General features: G+C 50.3%; 1 protein-coding gene across 1 annotated transcript in view; it reads right to left on the bottom strand.

Moving 5' to 3' along the window:
* Positions 1–17,264, bottom strand: part of Tmem132c (transmembrane protein 132C) — a 175,670-nt gene extending 158,406 nt beyond the window's left edge. The window contains exon 1 of the mRNA XM_048343136.1: positions 17,148–17,264. Within this exon, the coding sequence (XP_048199093.1) occupies positions 17,148–17,232 (85 nt within the window). The 5' untranslated portion in view covers positions 17,233–17,264. The remainder of the gene's footprint in view (positions 1–17,147) is intronic.
* Between the last annotated feature and the right edge of the window lie 255 nt (positions 17,265–17,519).

The following is a 17,519-nucleotide window of genomic DNA, read 5'->3' as shown; positions in this document are numbered from 1 at the left end:
TGTTGCACCTGGGTTAGCCCAGCCTGACTCTGGACCTCCGTTTAGCCCGGGGCCTTCATCTTCTGCCAGTCATTCCACGGTATGAGGGATGGTCAAGGCAGGGAGGTCTTGCTGTGGGGGATGGAGGCGGTGTTTCAGTAACCTTCACTCGCTAAGTGCTGCAAACAGTGTCAATGTCTCCCAGCGCTCTGCAAATTCCCCTACAGCCCTGCTCTCCTCCGTCACTGGCCATGGTGCACCCTCCATGCACACCTGTCATGATGGGGTGTGCGTGGTACTGCAATCCCAGGTGCTCGGCAAGGATGGTTGTTTGAGGCTGGCCTGAGAAAATTACACGAGACTCTATCCAGAAAACAAAACCAGAACCAAACAGCAACTCCAGAGGACAGTGGACAGGATGCTGCACGTGCAGACGCAATGCCAGGTTCCTGAGGTTGATGTGGTGGTGTGGAAATATAAGGTGTGAGGTAGAAGACAAAGGCATAGAAAATCTTGGTGCTAATTGTTTTTTTTTTACAATTGTCTAAAATAAAAATCCAAACTACATGCAAACAGAATGGAAAACAAAATGCCACATTTGCCCCGAAGTAAGAACATTTGGTGTGTTCAATGAACCAGTGGCCAAGGAGGAGGGGAATGAGGACCATGAGGGAGAGGAGAGGAAGGGGAGTGTGGAGTGTCAAGAGGAGCTAGACCCCAGGAGAAGAGGAAACGGTGCTGAGAACAAAGGGAGCCACAGTAAGCAAGAGAGGGAGGCTACGGCGATCTCATGCATTCTTAAAGGTGCTCTTAGCAACTTACTAACCCCATTTGGGACAGAAGAGGAACAGATAAAATGCTCTGTGACTGTTAAAAGTTCCATTCCCAGGGAAACTTAGGGTTAACCTGTCCTACAGGTAGACACACCAACTACAGAAAAGCAAGTAGCTTATAACGCAGGGCCATAATTTTTCCCACAGAACCTAACACTGAAGTCATAACAAGATATACATATATATATATATATTTTATAGAACTCTCTCTCCTCCTCCCCATTTGCTCTAAGTACTGCTTTAATTTTGAATTGCAGGCAGGATAAGCCAGGGCCCATGACTGGTTTTCAATGCTTGGGCTCTGTCAGGGATTTGTTTGGGTTCAGAGTAAAGAATCAGTGTTTTATATCAAAACAAAGTTGTGGGGTGGTTTCTCATGGAATCGTGTGTGTGTGTGTGTGTGTGTGTGTGTGTGTGTGTGTGTGTGTAGGAAAAATAATTCACCTGGATATTAAAGGGTACACCCTGCCCACCAGGAGCTGTTTCTGTTGGTATATATTTGGTCTAGAAAAGCAGTGGGAAGGGCAGCCAAGGACCAAACACAACTTGAATTCTTGAACTTCTCAGTTCAAGCCTGGTCCTTCTCAGCCCCAAGCTGGCATCCACAGGCACCGGCCAGCAGACCACAGCAGGAAGTCCAGAATGGGGAAGATTCCACGTTAATTAAGGCCAGTCAGTCACTATGCAGGGAGGGAGAAGCTTATTAGAGACCCAGAACCATGAGATCAGCCATAAATTACTTAGAGGCATGACCAAGGGGGTAAAATCCAATAATCCATTTATGACTTTAAATAAATCTGGCTGCAAGGAAAGCCCCTCTGAATTTACAAACCTATAATATTCACAGCCTCTGCCCCCCCCACCCTCCGCAGGGGTCCATCACATCCGGCTGATGTCTGCCTTGTTCATATCACAGAAAATTAACCAGAGCCAAGCAGTCGATACCACATTATCTCCTTCACTGAAGTTGTTTATCCTACTTGCAAAGACTCACTTTAGCCGAGGTGGGGGAGAGAAATTGGCTGGTCCAGCCCCTGAGAACTTTGGCAATTGAATTCTGAAAGCTCAAATGTGCCAAAAACAAACAAACATTACAATAAGGGAGAAAGAAAAGACAAACAAACCAACAAACAAACAAACCAACAGGAGACAGATGACCTGGCAGAATGGTAACTTCACCACAGCCTAGCCCTAATCCAGTGATTCCCAGATGGCTTGTCACCAGAGACCCTTCTCTATCTATTGAGTTTGGTTCCTATTAAGAGAAAACATCACAAAGCCATCAAACCCAAAGAGTTCAAAAATAATTTTGTAAGTTAAAGAACGCTTTAAAAAAAACATTAATTCTTTACCTTCTCCCCATTTTCTTCATCCACCTTCTCTCCCTCACAGACTTCCACTTAGTAAAGTCAGCACCAGGAGGCTGTTCTAATCCTTTTAGGGATAATCCAGCATGCTCTCTAATGATCGGTTGGCTAGGAATGGCTTTGTGCTGGAGGAAGACCAGCGAGACAGGAAGGCAGCAAGATTCTGGGTAAGCTCCCTCATTGTCCACAGGCAGCCTTGCATGGCTAGTCTCTCAAGCCTTAAGAAATCAAGCATGGACCCTAAATACCACAGACAACTCTCTTGTAACCATGAGAACACCAGGTCAGGATGAAGCGAGCCCCCAAGATGTGGTGCACAGAGAGAGAGACACGGGCCATTAGAGGGAACAACAGGCCACCATGTCAATTAACCAGGACATCACCCCACTTCTAAAGTTGGTGCTCTTGTGACATTTCCTTGCCACTGAAGCCAGACTGAATTAGAGTCAGCCAAATGTAGCCTGATTAGAATACCTCAAGGGTCAATGCCAGGAGAGTCTGGTTTAAATGTTAGATCCACCCTGAGGATTATCTCTTCAGGCAAATGTTCTCGAAGACATTTACTGCAGTGAATGTAGGCGACAAAGCAATGAAGGTGCTGGGTCCAAGGAAGCAGAAGATCCACTGAGGAAGACCAGGTGCTTCTGCTCTTTCCACAGCCTATAACCTGGGTGCTCTGATACCCTGAAGGTATACATACTACAGTGGGGCCATATCCTTGGAATATCCCAGAGTAGAGGGGCCGGCAGAGGGAAGCACAGACAAGCAGCATTTTAAGGTATGAGGTCAGAGACAGACATTGAAGTACAGGATGTTGTTGGGTGCTCGTAGCAGATTTGGAAGCCCCAGGGTCAGTTAGAGCATCCTGAGAAGAGATATGTGCTTCTGTTCCCTTCGACTGGCCATGGTACTACCAGGCTGGCTCACCAGAGACTTCTTTGTGGCTTCCTGTGGGTGGTGCATAAATAAAGGTACGGAGTGTGGCACACGTGGAGTGGGGGCATCGGAGAGCCCCAATGTATTACAGAGCTGGATCTCATGCCCCCCATTTCTCCACAGGATGCTTCGACAACCCCATTTCTTGAGGTGAATGGCTAAGGTTTCTACTGCACTGCAAAAGCCAAGAGGGGTCGCCATTTTCTTTCATTCTGATTCCCCAGGAGACCCTATTATCTGATTACTCCTTTGGAAATAGTCTATGCCAAATGAAATCGGAGTGAGGTCATTAATTATGAAAATTCACAATGCATAATTATAATAATTACTCTGATCACATAAACATTGCACCACCATGAATAATTTAATATGAATTGTGCTTTGGAGAGCATGGCAATTAAAATAAAACCCAGGGAGGTGACAAGGAAGACGCACGGAATAGAGAAGCCAGCTTGTTTCAGGGGACACTGGATCGTCACTAGAATATGTGTCCCTTCTGTTGGAGAATTATTGCTGGCCTTAAGAGGCTGAGGAACAGAGGAGACAGAGAGTGACCTGAGGATTCATAAATGGGCTCCACTTCCAAGAGTGGAGATGAGGAGCTCAAAAGAAGGATGTTTCTTCTAGATTAAAAAAAGTCCATGCTTTTCCTCTCACCTCCCAGCCAACAAGAAAAAGGAAAAAGAAAAGAGAAAGAAATCTTGATTGAAGAAGGAACCACATTACAAACAGAAGGCAAGACAAAGGTGGCCTCACTTTCTTTGAAATTCTCTCTGGAGCCAGTTCCAGAAATAAGTGGGAGTTTCCCGGTATCCTTATTTTGGTGGTGCAAAATTAATCATCAGAAATGCAGGATGGTGGGAATTATGTTTTTTTCATGAAAGATGACATACAAAACCTATTTACCCCCCAGACTTTTATGAGCCATCCCCAAATTTTTATGTCCTCACTTAGTAAATTTGTGAATAAGCAGCAATCTCTGCACGAAGGGGCCTTCCCAGTGTAGTGGGAAGCTACATTGCCTGGAATTTCGAAAAAGGAAGTTTATAATGGGAGGCCAGAGAGGTAGTTTGGATCTAAAGTTTTCATCAGAATCCTTTCTCTCTGAGAACAATCCAGGAATCGAAATTAACCCATGTCCTCATTGTTCACAAAAAGCCTGGCATACAGGCTTTTACACTCCAAAACCAAGGCTCCTTGTCAAGCAAGACTTTGTGCTGCACACTGGACACAAGCTCAGATACTCAACATCCAGACCCAGAATAGTTTCTATTGTATTCTACTTACTTAGAGTTGGTTTCACTGTGTCATGAGCTGTACAATTCTTATAATTTTCCAGGCATTGCAAAGTGTCAGCTGTGTGCCTAGCATTGCCCTAGTTATAAGGGTTTTAGTATGGCCAGCAAAGACAAAAATCTGTGCTCTTGAGGAACTTACACCGCATCAGGGTGAGTTGTAAAATACCTGAATCTGAGACTGTGGGAGGCCAAATCAGTAGGATTACAAGTAAGTGTGAGGCCTAGTGAGGGCTACACAGAGAAGCTGAATCTAATGGATTAGAGTCCAAATGTCCTGGACTAAAACAATTTGGTGCTTGGTTAATGAGGATGGGAATGTGATAGAAATCCCCTGGGGCTGACCCACCTGCATGACAACCCATTCCTTTATCCTTGATGGCCCACTTTTTGTTTTTATAACCTTTTAGAACCCCCTTTAGTATCTATCTGTTTGCCTATATCTATCAATCTATTATCTATCATCCATCTCGCTTCCTATTTGTCTACTACCTCCCTACTTACTATCCTATAATCTAGCACCCATCTAACTATCTACCTGCCCTCCTTCCTATCTATCTATAACACACATACACATCATCTGCATCTTGGTGTGGATGAGCCCTAGGGCCTTGTGCATGCTAGTTAGGTATTCTACCACTGAGTTTGTGTCCCCAGCTCTACCCATTCATAATTCCAGGAAACCATTTTCCCATCTTTCCTGGAAACATTCCTTCAAAGTTCTGGCAGAAGATGCAATCTGGAGATTCAAATTATGGGGGAAAATGTCTGATATCAGATCTGCCAGCCCCATCTGTACCTGGGCCCGGGGCCAGGGCTTACCCAAGTACACAGCAGTAGATAATTCTGCGTGGAAGACCGAAGGGCCTTTCAATATGTTATCAGTTATGTATTTATCTTGATGTTTTTTTGGGGGTGGATGCAATTAGTATGTAAAATGGTGAGCTTCATGAAAATGATCGCTTAGGGCAAAGCTCAGATGAAAAGTAAAGATTTGAAGAAGAGAAAGTCTGTTCCTAAGTCAGAAGAAGTGCAGGTGACAGGCAGACGGCGCAGACATCACTGAGCATTGCACAGGTTGGGCGGGAAATTAGAGAACGCTGATTTGAACATTACTTGTAACTTTCCATGTTTGGAGATGGAAGCTGAACATACCTCTTGAGTACACACTTGTTTTTGGAATACTCTTCCAAACGAGTGGGGAGAGGGGAAGGCGTCATCACGAGTGTGTGTGTGTGTGTGTGTGTGTGTGCTCATGCCTGTGAGTGTACAGGTGTTTGCACCTGCATGCGTTCAGCATGGCTAAGCATTTTCTCCAGAAGGGGAAAGCCACTTGTTCACATAAGGGGCACCAAGAAGGCATGGCTCCCCACCAGGGGCATGCCAGCCCCAAAGAGAACAACCCTCCTCATGCAGGGTGCAGACCCTGGTGTTCTTCCTTTACCCAGTCCTGCTGGAATTCCTGCCTCATCTCCGTGGTGCTTTCTAGTGAATGGGGCAGGGGGGCAGCAGGGCATCCTCACAGAGGCCACCCTGAGATATGGCCACACCAGACAACTGTGCCAGGGGTCCCTCAGCCACAGAGGTGCTAAGGAGAAGGGCCAAGCACATTGTGGCTGGGACATTCCCAGGCAGGAAGGGCTAGGGGAGGGGAGAGAGGGAAAGGGGGCTTCCTACAAGAGGGTCTGTAGGTGCTGTTAGGATGTTAAAGGTGAGTCAGGATCCTGCAGTGTCACTGAGTTGTCACAGGGCCCAAGTCAGCCAAGCCCAGCACTCGGCTCTTCAGAAGGGCCTGATCAACCTCAGTCAGAACCACAAAGTACAGGGAGACCCTGGATTAGATGCTGGATCAAGAAAAGTGCCATCCACTTCTGTGATAAGACATTAACCTAGAACTGACAACGTCTGAATGAAACAAGCAGAGAAGTAATGATACCATGGAAATTATGTTCTTGATTTGGACCACTGTCAGGGTAGGCAAGAGAAAAGTCCACCCTGACTTATAGCATGCATTTAGCTTATTTATAAATAGTTCAGAAAATTTTGCACTCTCATACTCAAGACAGATAAATACATAGATAAGATGGCTTAGATAGATAGATGGCAGACATGCAGACAGACAGACAGACAGACAGAGACAACACAGAGAATGAGAAAAACAAAGCAAATGCCTGCTAATTTGGGAGACAGGGTGAAAAGTGCATGCGAGTCTTTGTAAATTTTCTTTTGCAACTTTTCTGAACATCTGAAATTGTTTCCAAGAAAAATGTTCACAAGGATATTTTGATGTGGGAAGTTCTTTATACACAGTTGGCAGCACTGAAACCCCGCCGTTCTCCATGCGCCCAGGGGACATTGGGCAATCGCTGGAGACATTTTGGGTTGTTGTAACTGAGGCTGGGGAAGGGTGTGTGTGTGAGATGAAGGCAAGTTGTCCTGCACAAGACCCTGGCCCCCGTGTCCAACACAATAACAGACTTGGGGTTGAGAAGCTCTGATGCAGAACTTCAAAGAAGAAAGCGCAAGACCTCTCACAGACCGGCCATGGGTTGTTCTCCGGAAGCTGTGGATCGACTTCCGGACACAGCATGGTTCCCTGGAGGTGCTGCTGTCCCTGTCAGCCCTCACTGCTCATCTCTTCAGCTTCCTCACCATCCACCCTTCTCTGCCAGGGCCACTGGGATCGGGCCCAGTGGAAATGAATTTGCTAGCATTCTTCTCTTCTGTGTTTTGTTATCATTTTGTTTTGGGTTTTGGGGTTGTTTTGTTTTGTTTTGTTTTGTTTTTTTGGCAGTCCTGGGGCTTGAACTCTGAGCTTGGGCACTGTCTCTGAGATTGTTATAGGGCTAGCACAATACCACTTGAGCCACAGCACCACAGACTTTCCTGCCCCAGCTGGCTTTGAGCCTTGATTCTCAGATCTCAGCTTCTTGAGTAGCTAGGGTTAGAGGCGTGGACCACGGGTGCCCAACTCATTCTTCTCTTCTGAAACTAACACATCCCTTCTCTGGGAAGGCTCTTCTCCCAGCTCTAACCATGCAGATTGGATTTGAACAGCCATGTTCCTGTGGCTCTCACTGCTATGGCCCAGTGTGAGTGCCCAGACCTGGCTGTCTTCTAATATCTCCCTGCCCCTTGCCTTTAGTACTCAGCATCAAAGGTGAGAACTGGCATGCAAGTCCTTCCTGGCTCTGCCCATGGAGTGATCCTGCAGCATCCCATAGAAACGAGCATATCTAGACTCGAGGTGCTGGTTTTAAAGACTACTATCTGCTAAAAGCAACTAAGTGGACCACTAACCTGTGGTAGGAAAGGTCCGCACAGGCCTAGAAAATCTAATATCCAGAATTAAAGAACCCACGAGGACATGCCACAACAACACAGCAGCTGTCACAAAAGGGCCACATTCTCCATGTTCCCAAGCAGCAAAGTAATCAAGGGCGGCCATGAGATGTGAGCTAGAGTATGTGGTGGGTCCACAGTTCTGACACCGCGTAGGATCTGCCGGGAGCCTCCAAGAACCTCCCTCATGCGCTCTGTGAACAACACCAGAGGCAGTGGCGGGGGTGGGGGGGCGCCTCAAGGGAGGCAAGCCTGACAAACAACAGTTTAATTCAAGTGACGGCAGAGAACACCAGTGAGACGTCTGTGTGTTTAAATCTGTGCGCCCTGGCGGACGGCAAAGATGAGAAGAGACGGCAGGCCTGGGGCATGCCTGCCAGACGCAGAGGCAGGCTCTAATGCTGAATAACACCTACAAAGGGAGCCAGTGTCAAGGACGTGACACTGATGGAAAAGCAAGACCCCTGATGGCTGGACGCCACACTGGACTCCCAACCAGATCCTTTTGCTATGGAAGAGAGTCGGGATGACAGGAACCAGCAAGCTGAGGACAGACAGGGAGGGGCATGCCGCAACTCTGACCTTATGTTGGGGCTTTGTAAGAGAATGCCTTTGTGTTCAAGAAAGACACATACAAAAAAAAAAAAAATCAGGAGTCGCAATCGTCCATTTAAACCGGGTATCCAGAGATGATACTATTTTTTTTCTTGAAATCTTTGCATCTGTTTGAATTTGTTTAAGCACATGTAAGTGTGTTGAAGTCTCTAATAATCACAAACGACCAGTCATCATCCGTTATGTGTAGGTGAGTCTAAGGTCCAAGAAGAAAGAGTCAGACATCAATGGTTCAAGTCTTCTTAATAAAGAGATGACTGATGGAGACAATAAAAAAAAAATGGAGGCTGAGTCCCTGAAGATAAGACACCAAGGGAAATGATCTCATCTTCATTAGAAGATGTGAGCGAAGACAGACTGAGCTGGGTGGGGGGGTGGGCTGAGTGCTTCCCAGGTCTCCCCAAAGTAATTAAGAGGGACAGAGACACAGAGAGAAATCAGCCCAATCAGGGAGCAACCGAGGAACAAATGCTCAGCCTCTTTCCTCCCTACACATCAGTCTTCTGGTAGCTCTTCCACCGGTCAGCTGCAGGTGCAAATCAGAGGCCATGGGAGACCAAGGCTGCCATGGGCAGGGCTCAGCCTCCGGGGATGCAGAACGGGAGGAGAAGGGCAATTATATGCAGCCTGTGGAAATGAGGGGGGAAGGCAAAGCATGCATCGCTCATGTGACCTTTCCTGCACAAGTCTGTGAGTCATGGTCCCCATCCAGACCCACCAAGACTTAGGGGGGCACAGTGGATTGCCCACAGCCGCACAGCTCTGCGGGGGGGAGGGGGCACATGAGTCAGGACAATGTGACCACCATACCTCACTCCTGTTTGGGCTAGGAGGAAGAGCTGGGGCTTGAGTCATTGAAACAAGCCCGATTCGGGTTGGGTCTCACTGTGGCTTGGATCTCTTCCACATGGTGCTCGGGCTCTTCTCTTGCCCCTGCCATGATCTGCCTAGCTGACAGGCACACGAGAAAGGATGCTGCCCTGTATCCAGGCAGGGGTGACACAACGCAGCCAGAAACACACATCTTGGGGCACTGCCACCTCCTGTCACAACCCGGGGCAGGGGAGCCCCATTTGTCTGCATGACTCCTGATGAGGCAGAATCATTCAGAGATGAGCGCAGATGCCCCACAGAGCCAAGGAGAGTCAGCAGGATCCTCTCTCAGATGACTGCAAGGGGATATCTGAGCCCTCAAGGCTGTAATCCTAGAACCCCCGGAGCCCCTGTAAAACCTAAAAATAAACCAGTACTATATTAAGCAAAGTGAGCAATTCAGAGAAGCCAAACATTGGTCTTGATGTTGCAAGAGGACACCTGGATCAAGCTATACCTGATGCTTCTTTGGTTCCTTGTTATTATCCCCAAAGACACCTTGTGTTCCTTATCAGTCACTGAGCCTCACACTCAGTTGCTGGGTTGAGGGTGGAGCCCAGGATGCTTCTCACTGTTCACAGTGGAATGCCTTCATTGTCTTGAGTTGACTTCCTCCATGGGGCTGGCCCCTGGGGGCCACAGTCTTTGGGGACAGAGAGGCTGTCCAGAAATAAAGTCGGAGTCTTGGAAAGGTGACAGGCTTCCAGCCATCTTCTTCTACATACCCGGTGTGATTTAAGGATCACAGTGCCACTGAGCATTCTCACATCTCAAGCTCCATGGTCTGATCCAGAGGAATTCTTGGAATTCTTCAAGAGTCCTCAGACCCTCTGGAGGTGGTCAGCCGTCTGGGGATGATCAGCCCCCCGACCCCAACCCCACCCAGAAGGTCTATGTACAGCATCAGCTCATCACGTGGGCCCTTCTACAGTGTGGAAGACAAGGCCCACCACAGCAGGTGCTCACCGACTCCAAAACAGCCCCAGAAACACCGAGAACAATGTCTGCCCGAATGCTCCGGTGCCGTGGCTCCGCCATGCCGACACATGAAGTTAGCTGTTCACCATGGAGCTCACACAGTGGGTGTGTGTAAGAAGTGGACACCTGGAGACCGGTTGCCTCCACCAACTGTGAGCTGGGGAGCGGTGGCCTCTGTGGCAGCGCCAGCGCCACCGCTCCCCGAAGTGCTCCAGGAACATACTGTGGGGCCACAGGCCAGAGTGCGGCTGGCAGAACCACGCAGCGGATTCCAGAGGCAACACAACATTTCTGTTAACGCCACAGGAGTGCCAGAGATGAAAACGTTTGAGTTTGAAGACAAATGAGAAAAGTCTGCTCTCCGAGTCAATTCATTAATGAAATGGTAACCTGGGGCTGTGTACTGACCCAAAATATTTACATAAATTGCAAGGGGGAAAAAAAAAGCATATCGCCACTCAGGAAGCAGCAGAGAACAAAATAAAGCCGGAGCAGAACAAATCGCCACAGATGAACATCCCTCCGGGGAGTGTAGCGGCTCACGATCAGGATTCCACAGGGGAGCCGTGGAGGCCGCAGGAGCCCAGCCAGAGCCCGTCAGAACCCTGGGTGTGAGGGGAGGCTCTCCTGGCTTCTCGCTGGCCATGGAGGGTCAGTGAGAGAGGAAACCACCACCTCGGGGCCTGGACCAGGGTCAGGGAGGGAGAGATGAGTGGGAGGAGGAGCAAACAGCAAAAAGCAAATGCTGGCCACTCAGGGCAGGCTAAGTGGGAGATGCACTGTGGGGTGGAGGCCATGCCAGAGGAGAGGAAGACCCTGACTCAACTGTCCATGCAGGGGCAGGAGAACAAGCAGACCATGGTCCCCCCAACCCGAGGAGCATCTCTTCCATCTCCAAGTGCGGCCTCTGCTCGCTTGGCAGATCCCTTGCTGGATCACGCAGGGTTATTCCAGTTCCACAGCTACCCTCTCCTTCTGACAAAACCATGCTTGCCTTTGAGCATCATGATTCTGTAACTCCTTCTGTGGATTGGCCTCCCCTCCCTGGCCCACCTTCCACCCTGCCCCACACCTCCACACTTGGCCAATGGGGAAATTCCATTCCCTGTAGCTGCACCTGTTTAAGCAGCCCTAAGATACATCTATGGCTAACAACCCAGGATTTCTGACCAGACCCTCCAGGAGCTGGCAGCCCAGAGGTTCAAAACTGAGCTCTGCTCCCGATGTGTCCACTAGTGAGGGCTCACCACGCGGTGATAAAGGGGCTGAAGAAGGAAGTGTACGTGCTCTGTGGACAGAGGACAGTGTGTTCCTTACAAAGACTTTGGGTAGCTCACGGTAGCAATCAGCCATCTGCAAGCGTGAACTTAAGGGCCCCAACACATCACGACAAGAAAAGGAAGGTGTAAACTGAAGAAGACAGGAAGTCAGTCTTGCTGGAAGAGTCGCTTAAACTCTTTCTCTTGGAAATTCTGCTAACTCAGATGACGTCCGGGGCAGTAATCACCTTCCTTCTCCCCTTGAAGGCAACCACTGCTAAATCCCTAGGGTGCATAAACAAGGTAACTGGGTGCTCGATGGGAAAGAGAAGACAGTCTTTCAGGAACAGAAACAGTTGTAAGGGTTCTGGACACCAAAACAAGGGCAAGCCCATCGAGTATGACTTTCACTCTCTTTTAAACTATATACAGTCTCTAGTTGAAAAATCTTTTAGCTATACCATTGGTGTGTTGGTGCATGTACTTGAAAACCATCTTATGTAAAGGGAAAAAGCGAATCAGAGATAGGCTCCTTCTCACACAACGTAACGAAGCCCTATAATATAACTTGAATATGTGCTTTGATCAATTAAAGATGCATTTTGTAAACCTTACAGCACTGACTAAAATTTAAAAGGAAGTATAAATAATTAGCCAACAGGGAGATGAAATGGAATCATTAAAAATACTTAATCTAAAAGCAGCAGAGACAGAGCAGGGGGAATGATCAGGACAGACGGAGCAAGAAGCAAAAAAAAAAGAGCAAAACATTAGGTCTTGACTAAAGATCTGAATAATCACATTACATATACATGGTCTAAACAACACGATGAAATGGACAGAGATGATAAGGAGTGATAAGCAAGTGAAACCCAACGGCACTCGCTCAACAGTCCGCACTAAATATAGACACTGACTGGCTAAAAAGGAAAAGATATTGCCGAATAGGCACTGATCAAAAGAATGCTGAGGTGGCACCGTTAACAGACAGAGCAGGCTTCATCGCAAGATCAAAGGGAGACGTTACATCATCATTGGAGCGTGACTCAACAGAAGGACATAATGGCCCTGAGCATGCACTAGTTTACAGCAGTACTCCCAACAACACAGAGCCAACGTTCACGAGACTGGAATGCCAAAGCCACAACTTAGTTGGACATTTCATCACTCCTCTCTCAATAGCCAAGTTGAGAGAGTAAAGAGAAGAGCTCACCTGAGCACTGACAGGCGTTTAGACCATGCCTATGTTCGAGAGAAAGGCAAAAATGTCTTCCAGGTGACAGCAACATCATACTTCAGCTCAAGCTCTGGCAGCAGAGCCGCCGAGCGCAAGGCAGCAGAGGCGAAAGCTACGCGGGGCATGGTGCCTTTCCTACGGCATGAGGAAGAAAAGGCTTCAGAAGTCCTGGGACAAGAATAAATCATCCATGACCAGAGATTGGGGCAGAGGAAGGAGGACTTTTTATAACATTTCATACCTTCGTTGTACCATGATTGCATGGCTGTGTACTTTTTGTCAAACTCAGAAGTACATTCTTTGAAGGGAAGATTTTATTGTATGCAATTCTACCTTAATAAAGCTGACTTTTATGCAAAATAGATTGCTGTGATAAAATCATCAATCTGATGTTGAAATTTGCCCATTAATTCAGAAATACTCCCCTTCCTGGCAATTAACATACTTAAGAGGAGTTTTTACGAGCCTTTCTTTTCCTGTCTATGGATATATTTATATCTAATAAAAACAAAGGCTTAGCGCCCCCGCCCCCTGATCAGGAGGTGCTAACTAGTTGCATAATGAGAGTTCCAAGCTCTCCCTGCCTGACTCCAGCCACCCTGGGGACTAGTGAACCAAGGAGAGGCAATACAATCTCAGCTGACCAAGGGAAGGTCCAGCCAGGTAAGCAGAGGGGAGAGAGGCCTCAGGAGACACAGCCTGCAGAGGGCCCACCTGCTCAGCCTGCACAGGCAGGGAATGGATGCCTGGGCCTGGCAGAGTGAGGATGTTCAGAACAAAGGGGATCATTGATTTGACCATCTCAGTAGATGCCAAAGAGTGTTTGATGGAATTCTTTATGCAGTTCCTAGCAAGCTAGGAATAGAATCATTTTAATGGACACATAAAAACAGGATGTAGTTGTAGCCTGCACATTGCCCTGATATATGTATACGTTGTGGAATTCCCGAATTTTATATGTGATTTCTATTGTTAAATATGAACACCCTACCCAATTCTATGTATGCATGTATGTATGTATGTATGTATATACATCAAGTCAACAAATCAGTACTTGCCTGCAGGTCATGAGGTCAGTAAGTGCTAGTTAAGAGATTCAGGTCAGGGGCTGGGGATATAGCCTAGTGGCAAGAGTGCCTGCCTCGGATACACGAGGCCCTAGGTTCGATTCCCCAGCACCACATATACAGAAAACGGCCAGAAGCGGCGCTGTGGCTCAAGTGGCGGAGTGCTAGCCTTGAGCGGGAAGAAGCCAGGGACAGTGCTCAGGCCCTGAGTCCAAGGCCCAGGACTGGCCAAAAAAAAAAAAAAAAAGAGATTCAGGTCAGAGGAAAGAGCCAGGAAAATCTAATGTAACCATTCATCTGGATGGATTCAAAGAAGGCCAGATAAGCTCTAAGAAGCTAAGGCCCCACAGCAAAGCCCTAGCTGGAGGATGGATGGGGAGAGACACGTGCGGATCTGTGCTGAGTGTGCGCTGTGCAGGGAGCCCATGCCACGGAGCTGAGGGACAGCAGAGAAGACCCTCTCCTCCCCATCTCCTTCAGTGGAAATCCAGAATCCCCAAAGTGCTGACGAGCCAAAGATCCAGTCGCGTTTGATGCACGTGATGCCTTAACGACGATCGAGAGTGAAGTGCAGCTATTTTGAGTCTTTACAATCCTCCTTCATGTGGAGATGCACGCATCTCATGAAACACCGCTGATGTGTGCAATTATACTGTGCCACAGCAGACAGAGGTACAGTGTGCTGTACCACACAACATCGGATGTGACCCTGGGCCTCCATCTAGCTCTCAAATTTCCCAAGGATTCCGGATCTTGAAATACATTTGTCTCTACAAATGTCAGAAGACAGAGTGGTCCGATATAACATTCTCAAGGGGTCCCAAAAGTGACTGACATGACTACCTGCCTGGAGGTATCACAGACCACTACACCTACCACCTGACCCCCCTTCAACTTTGTCACCAGCCCAGCCCAAGTCTCACAAGTCTTAGGGGAAGTCTCCCTGTATTAATGGAGAATTTCAAGAACCCTATGTCTTTTCCAAACCTAGGCCAATAGTGATGCTTCAAATTTCACAGCCCAAAGCATGCATACATGCACATGCACGTGCATGCACACATGTGTGCACATACACACACACACACACTCAGAGTTGGTATTAAAGATTGGTTGGCATCACCAGGATTCCAAACAATACATAGACCTTTGGGCAGGGCAAGTCAGAGAAGATTTTCTGTCTGTCTTTTTCCTCCTTTCTTTCTCTCCTTCCTTCCTCCTTCCCTTCCCTTTCCCTTCCCCTTCCCTTCCCCCTCCCTTCCTCCCTTCCTCCCTCCCTCCTTCCTTTTTGTAAGACAGTATATATTTAAACAAGGGCCAGAAAATGTCTCTTTCCTGTAAGCTATCATCTGGAGCAAACATTTCATTTGTAGAGGAATCAGAGGGTGGAAGGAGCTGCTGCTTTTGATCATGACAAACGCACAGAAAGAAACATCGCGTGGAAGATGAGTTGCAGAACCTCACTGCAAGCCAAGTGGTAAACATGATGTACAGGCAGGGCAAGAAGAGAAACCCCAGCAGGGTGGCTTCCCCTGCACCCTGTCTGCATCCCGCCCCCCCCCCCCACAACGGCTCCCAGAAAAAAAAGGTCACCATTCCTTTCCTACCAGATTGCTGCCCACATCTGCAATAGCATTGCTCTAAATCAAAAGCAACACACACACACACATACACAAGTCCACACACTCTCTCATACACATACAAAGAACATGCCATTTTATTAAAAGCCCACCTTTGGAGTCCACTGAAGGACTCCGGGAGAAAGTGGTAAGGAGGGCTCTTGCCCCCAGTTTGATGTCCCATGTCACAGGCTCGCTCTGCAAAGTGCTGTGAGGTCACCCTGCCACCAGAGCTTGGTCATCAGACCACTCTGACATCTGCTGACAAGGGCACCTCCGATGACCGCTTCACACCCGGGGAAACCGAGTCCCAGAAAAGCTGTGGCTTGGAGGGTAATGACGGAATCCAGGCAACTGTTTGTGGATGTTTGTCTTTTGGAATTAAACTGATGAGCGCACACCCACCCCACCAGCATTGTCCTATTTGGGGTGAAAAGGACCCATGCTATGTAGAGGAGGAGCTGCCGGCCTGGGTGTCTGGGAAGCTGCCCCGAAGGAAAGCAGAATCTCAGAGGTGCTTTAATGACTTCTGAAAAGCAAACCCTAGTTTTTCCTCCCTTTCTTTAACACCATTTGGCAACTTGTCTCTCCAAATGCATTTCCAGCTCAGCCCGGAGAGCTCCGGAGGAGAGAGGTTGTGGTTTGATTCCCACGGGGTGGATGTGAGGTTTCTGGGCTCCTCCCATGCCACAGCCCAGGGCCAAACCTGCCTGGCCGCGGGGGCTCAGGGCAGGCAGTGCGCACCCCAGCTCAGCCCGGTAGTCCCGGGACCCTCGGCCCTCCCCAGGGCCAGGAAGTGGGACCACGGCAGACACCTCGTTTGCTGCTTCCAGAACGCACCTGGGGCCCCGCAGCAGGTGCGTGGTCGCGCTGCGGTTCCCGCAGGGACGAACACTAGCGGCCAGAGGCTCTTGCCGCGGGTTCGGGCCGCCTTCTCCCTTCTCCCTCCACTCCAAGGCCGCAAGGGCATATATGATGATGAGGGTGGCCGTGATAGCAGCCACCGCGCGTGGCCAGACTTAGTTCGTGATCTCGTCCATGTGGCCGGAGCGCCCTTCCCCGGCCCGGCTAGAGGACCACGGAGGAGCGGAGCGCGCTCGCAGAGCCGCTGGGAATCAGCTCCGGGGAAGACACGCGCTCTCACGGCCCCCCGCGCACCCCACGCAGCACTCGGCCTATCTGGGGGTGCCCAGAGTCCCGGGGCTCTCGAGCCCCTGTGACGAGGAGATGGACGCAGCGGACCGGGTCTCCCCTCCCGGCCCTCAGCCCCAGGACGCAGAGCCGGGCGCAAAGAGCGGGATCGCCGCTCCGGCACCTGCCCCAGGCGTGCCTGTGCGGGGCGGACGGGGTGCCCGCGGGCCTGGGGTGAGGACGGACGGAGACCCTCGGCCACACCGCCCCTTCTCCCACGGCAGTACGGCGCGGGAGGTGAGGTGGGGGTCGTGGGCCAGCCCGGCGCCCAGCCGGGACCCCTCCTTCCGCGCCCCGCGAGGCGGTCTGCACGCGGACCTCGCGCCCTCCCCTCTCGCGGATCCCGCTTCCTCCCCTGGGGGAACGCTCGCACCCGGGTCTCCACGCGGACCCCGCTTCCTCCTCTCTTGCGGACCCCGCGTCCTCCCCTTGGGGACCCGCACCCCGAGTCTCCACGCGGGGACGGACGCCGCGTCCTCCCTCAGCCGGAGCTCCCGCGCCGCCCGCGGCCCTGCGCTGACGGCCCTCGGAGCGCCGCGCCCCGCCGCCCCGTCCTTACCTTTGCCCAGCAGCGCGCCCAGCACCAGGCTCAGCGCCCCGCAGAGCGGCGCCGCCGGCCCGGGGGCCGCGCCCTCCGCGCGCATCCTGCTCCTGGCCGCTCACGCCGCCCGCCGCCAGCCCCGGGCACAGCGCCCGTCCGCCGTCCGCGCCGGCTGCCCCATGCCGGGGCGACCCCGCCGCCTCTCCTCCGCCCCCGCCGCGCCTCCGCGTCCGCGCCGGCTCCGGGGGCTCGCGCTCCGGCCGCTGCGCGCGCTCCGACCCGACAACTTTTCTCCAGCTGCCGAGACAGCCGCAGCTGCTTCCCCCCAGGCCCCGCCCCCAGGCCCGGGCTAGGACACGCCCCCGCCAGGGCCCCGCCCATCCCTGCGCA

Source organism: Perognathus longimembris, chromosome 3 (assembly GCF_023159225.1).
Source record: "Perognathus longimembris pacificus isolate PPM17 chromosome 3, ASM2315922v1, whole genome shotgun sequence".
In the NCBI taxonomy this organism is placed as follows: Eukaryota; Metazoa; Chordata; class Mammalia; order Rodentia; family Heteromyidae; genus Perognathus; species Perognathus longimembris.
This window is presented reverse-complemented; position numbering and strand designations above follow the sequence as displayed.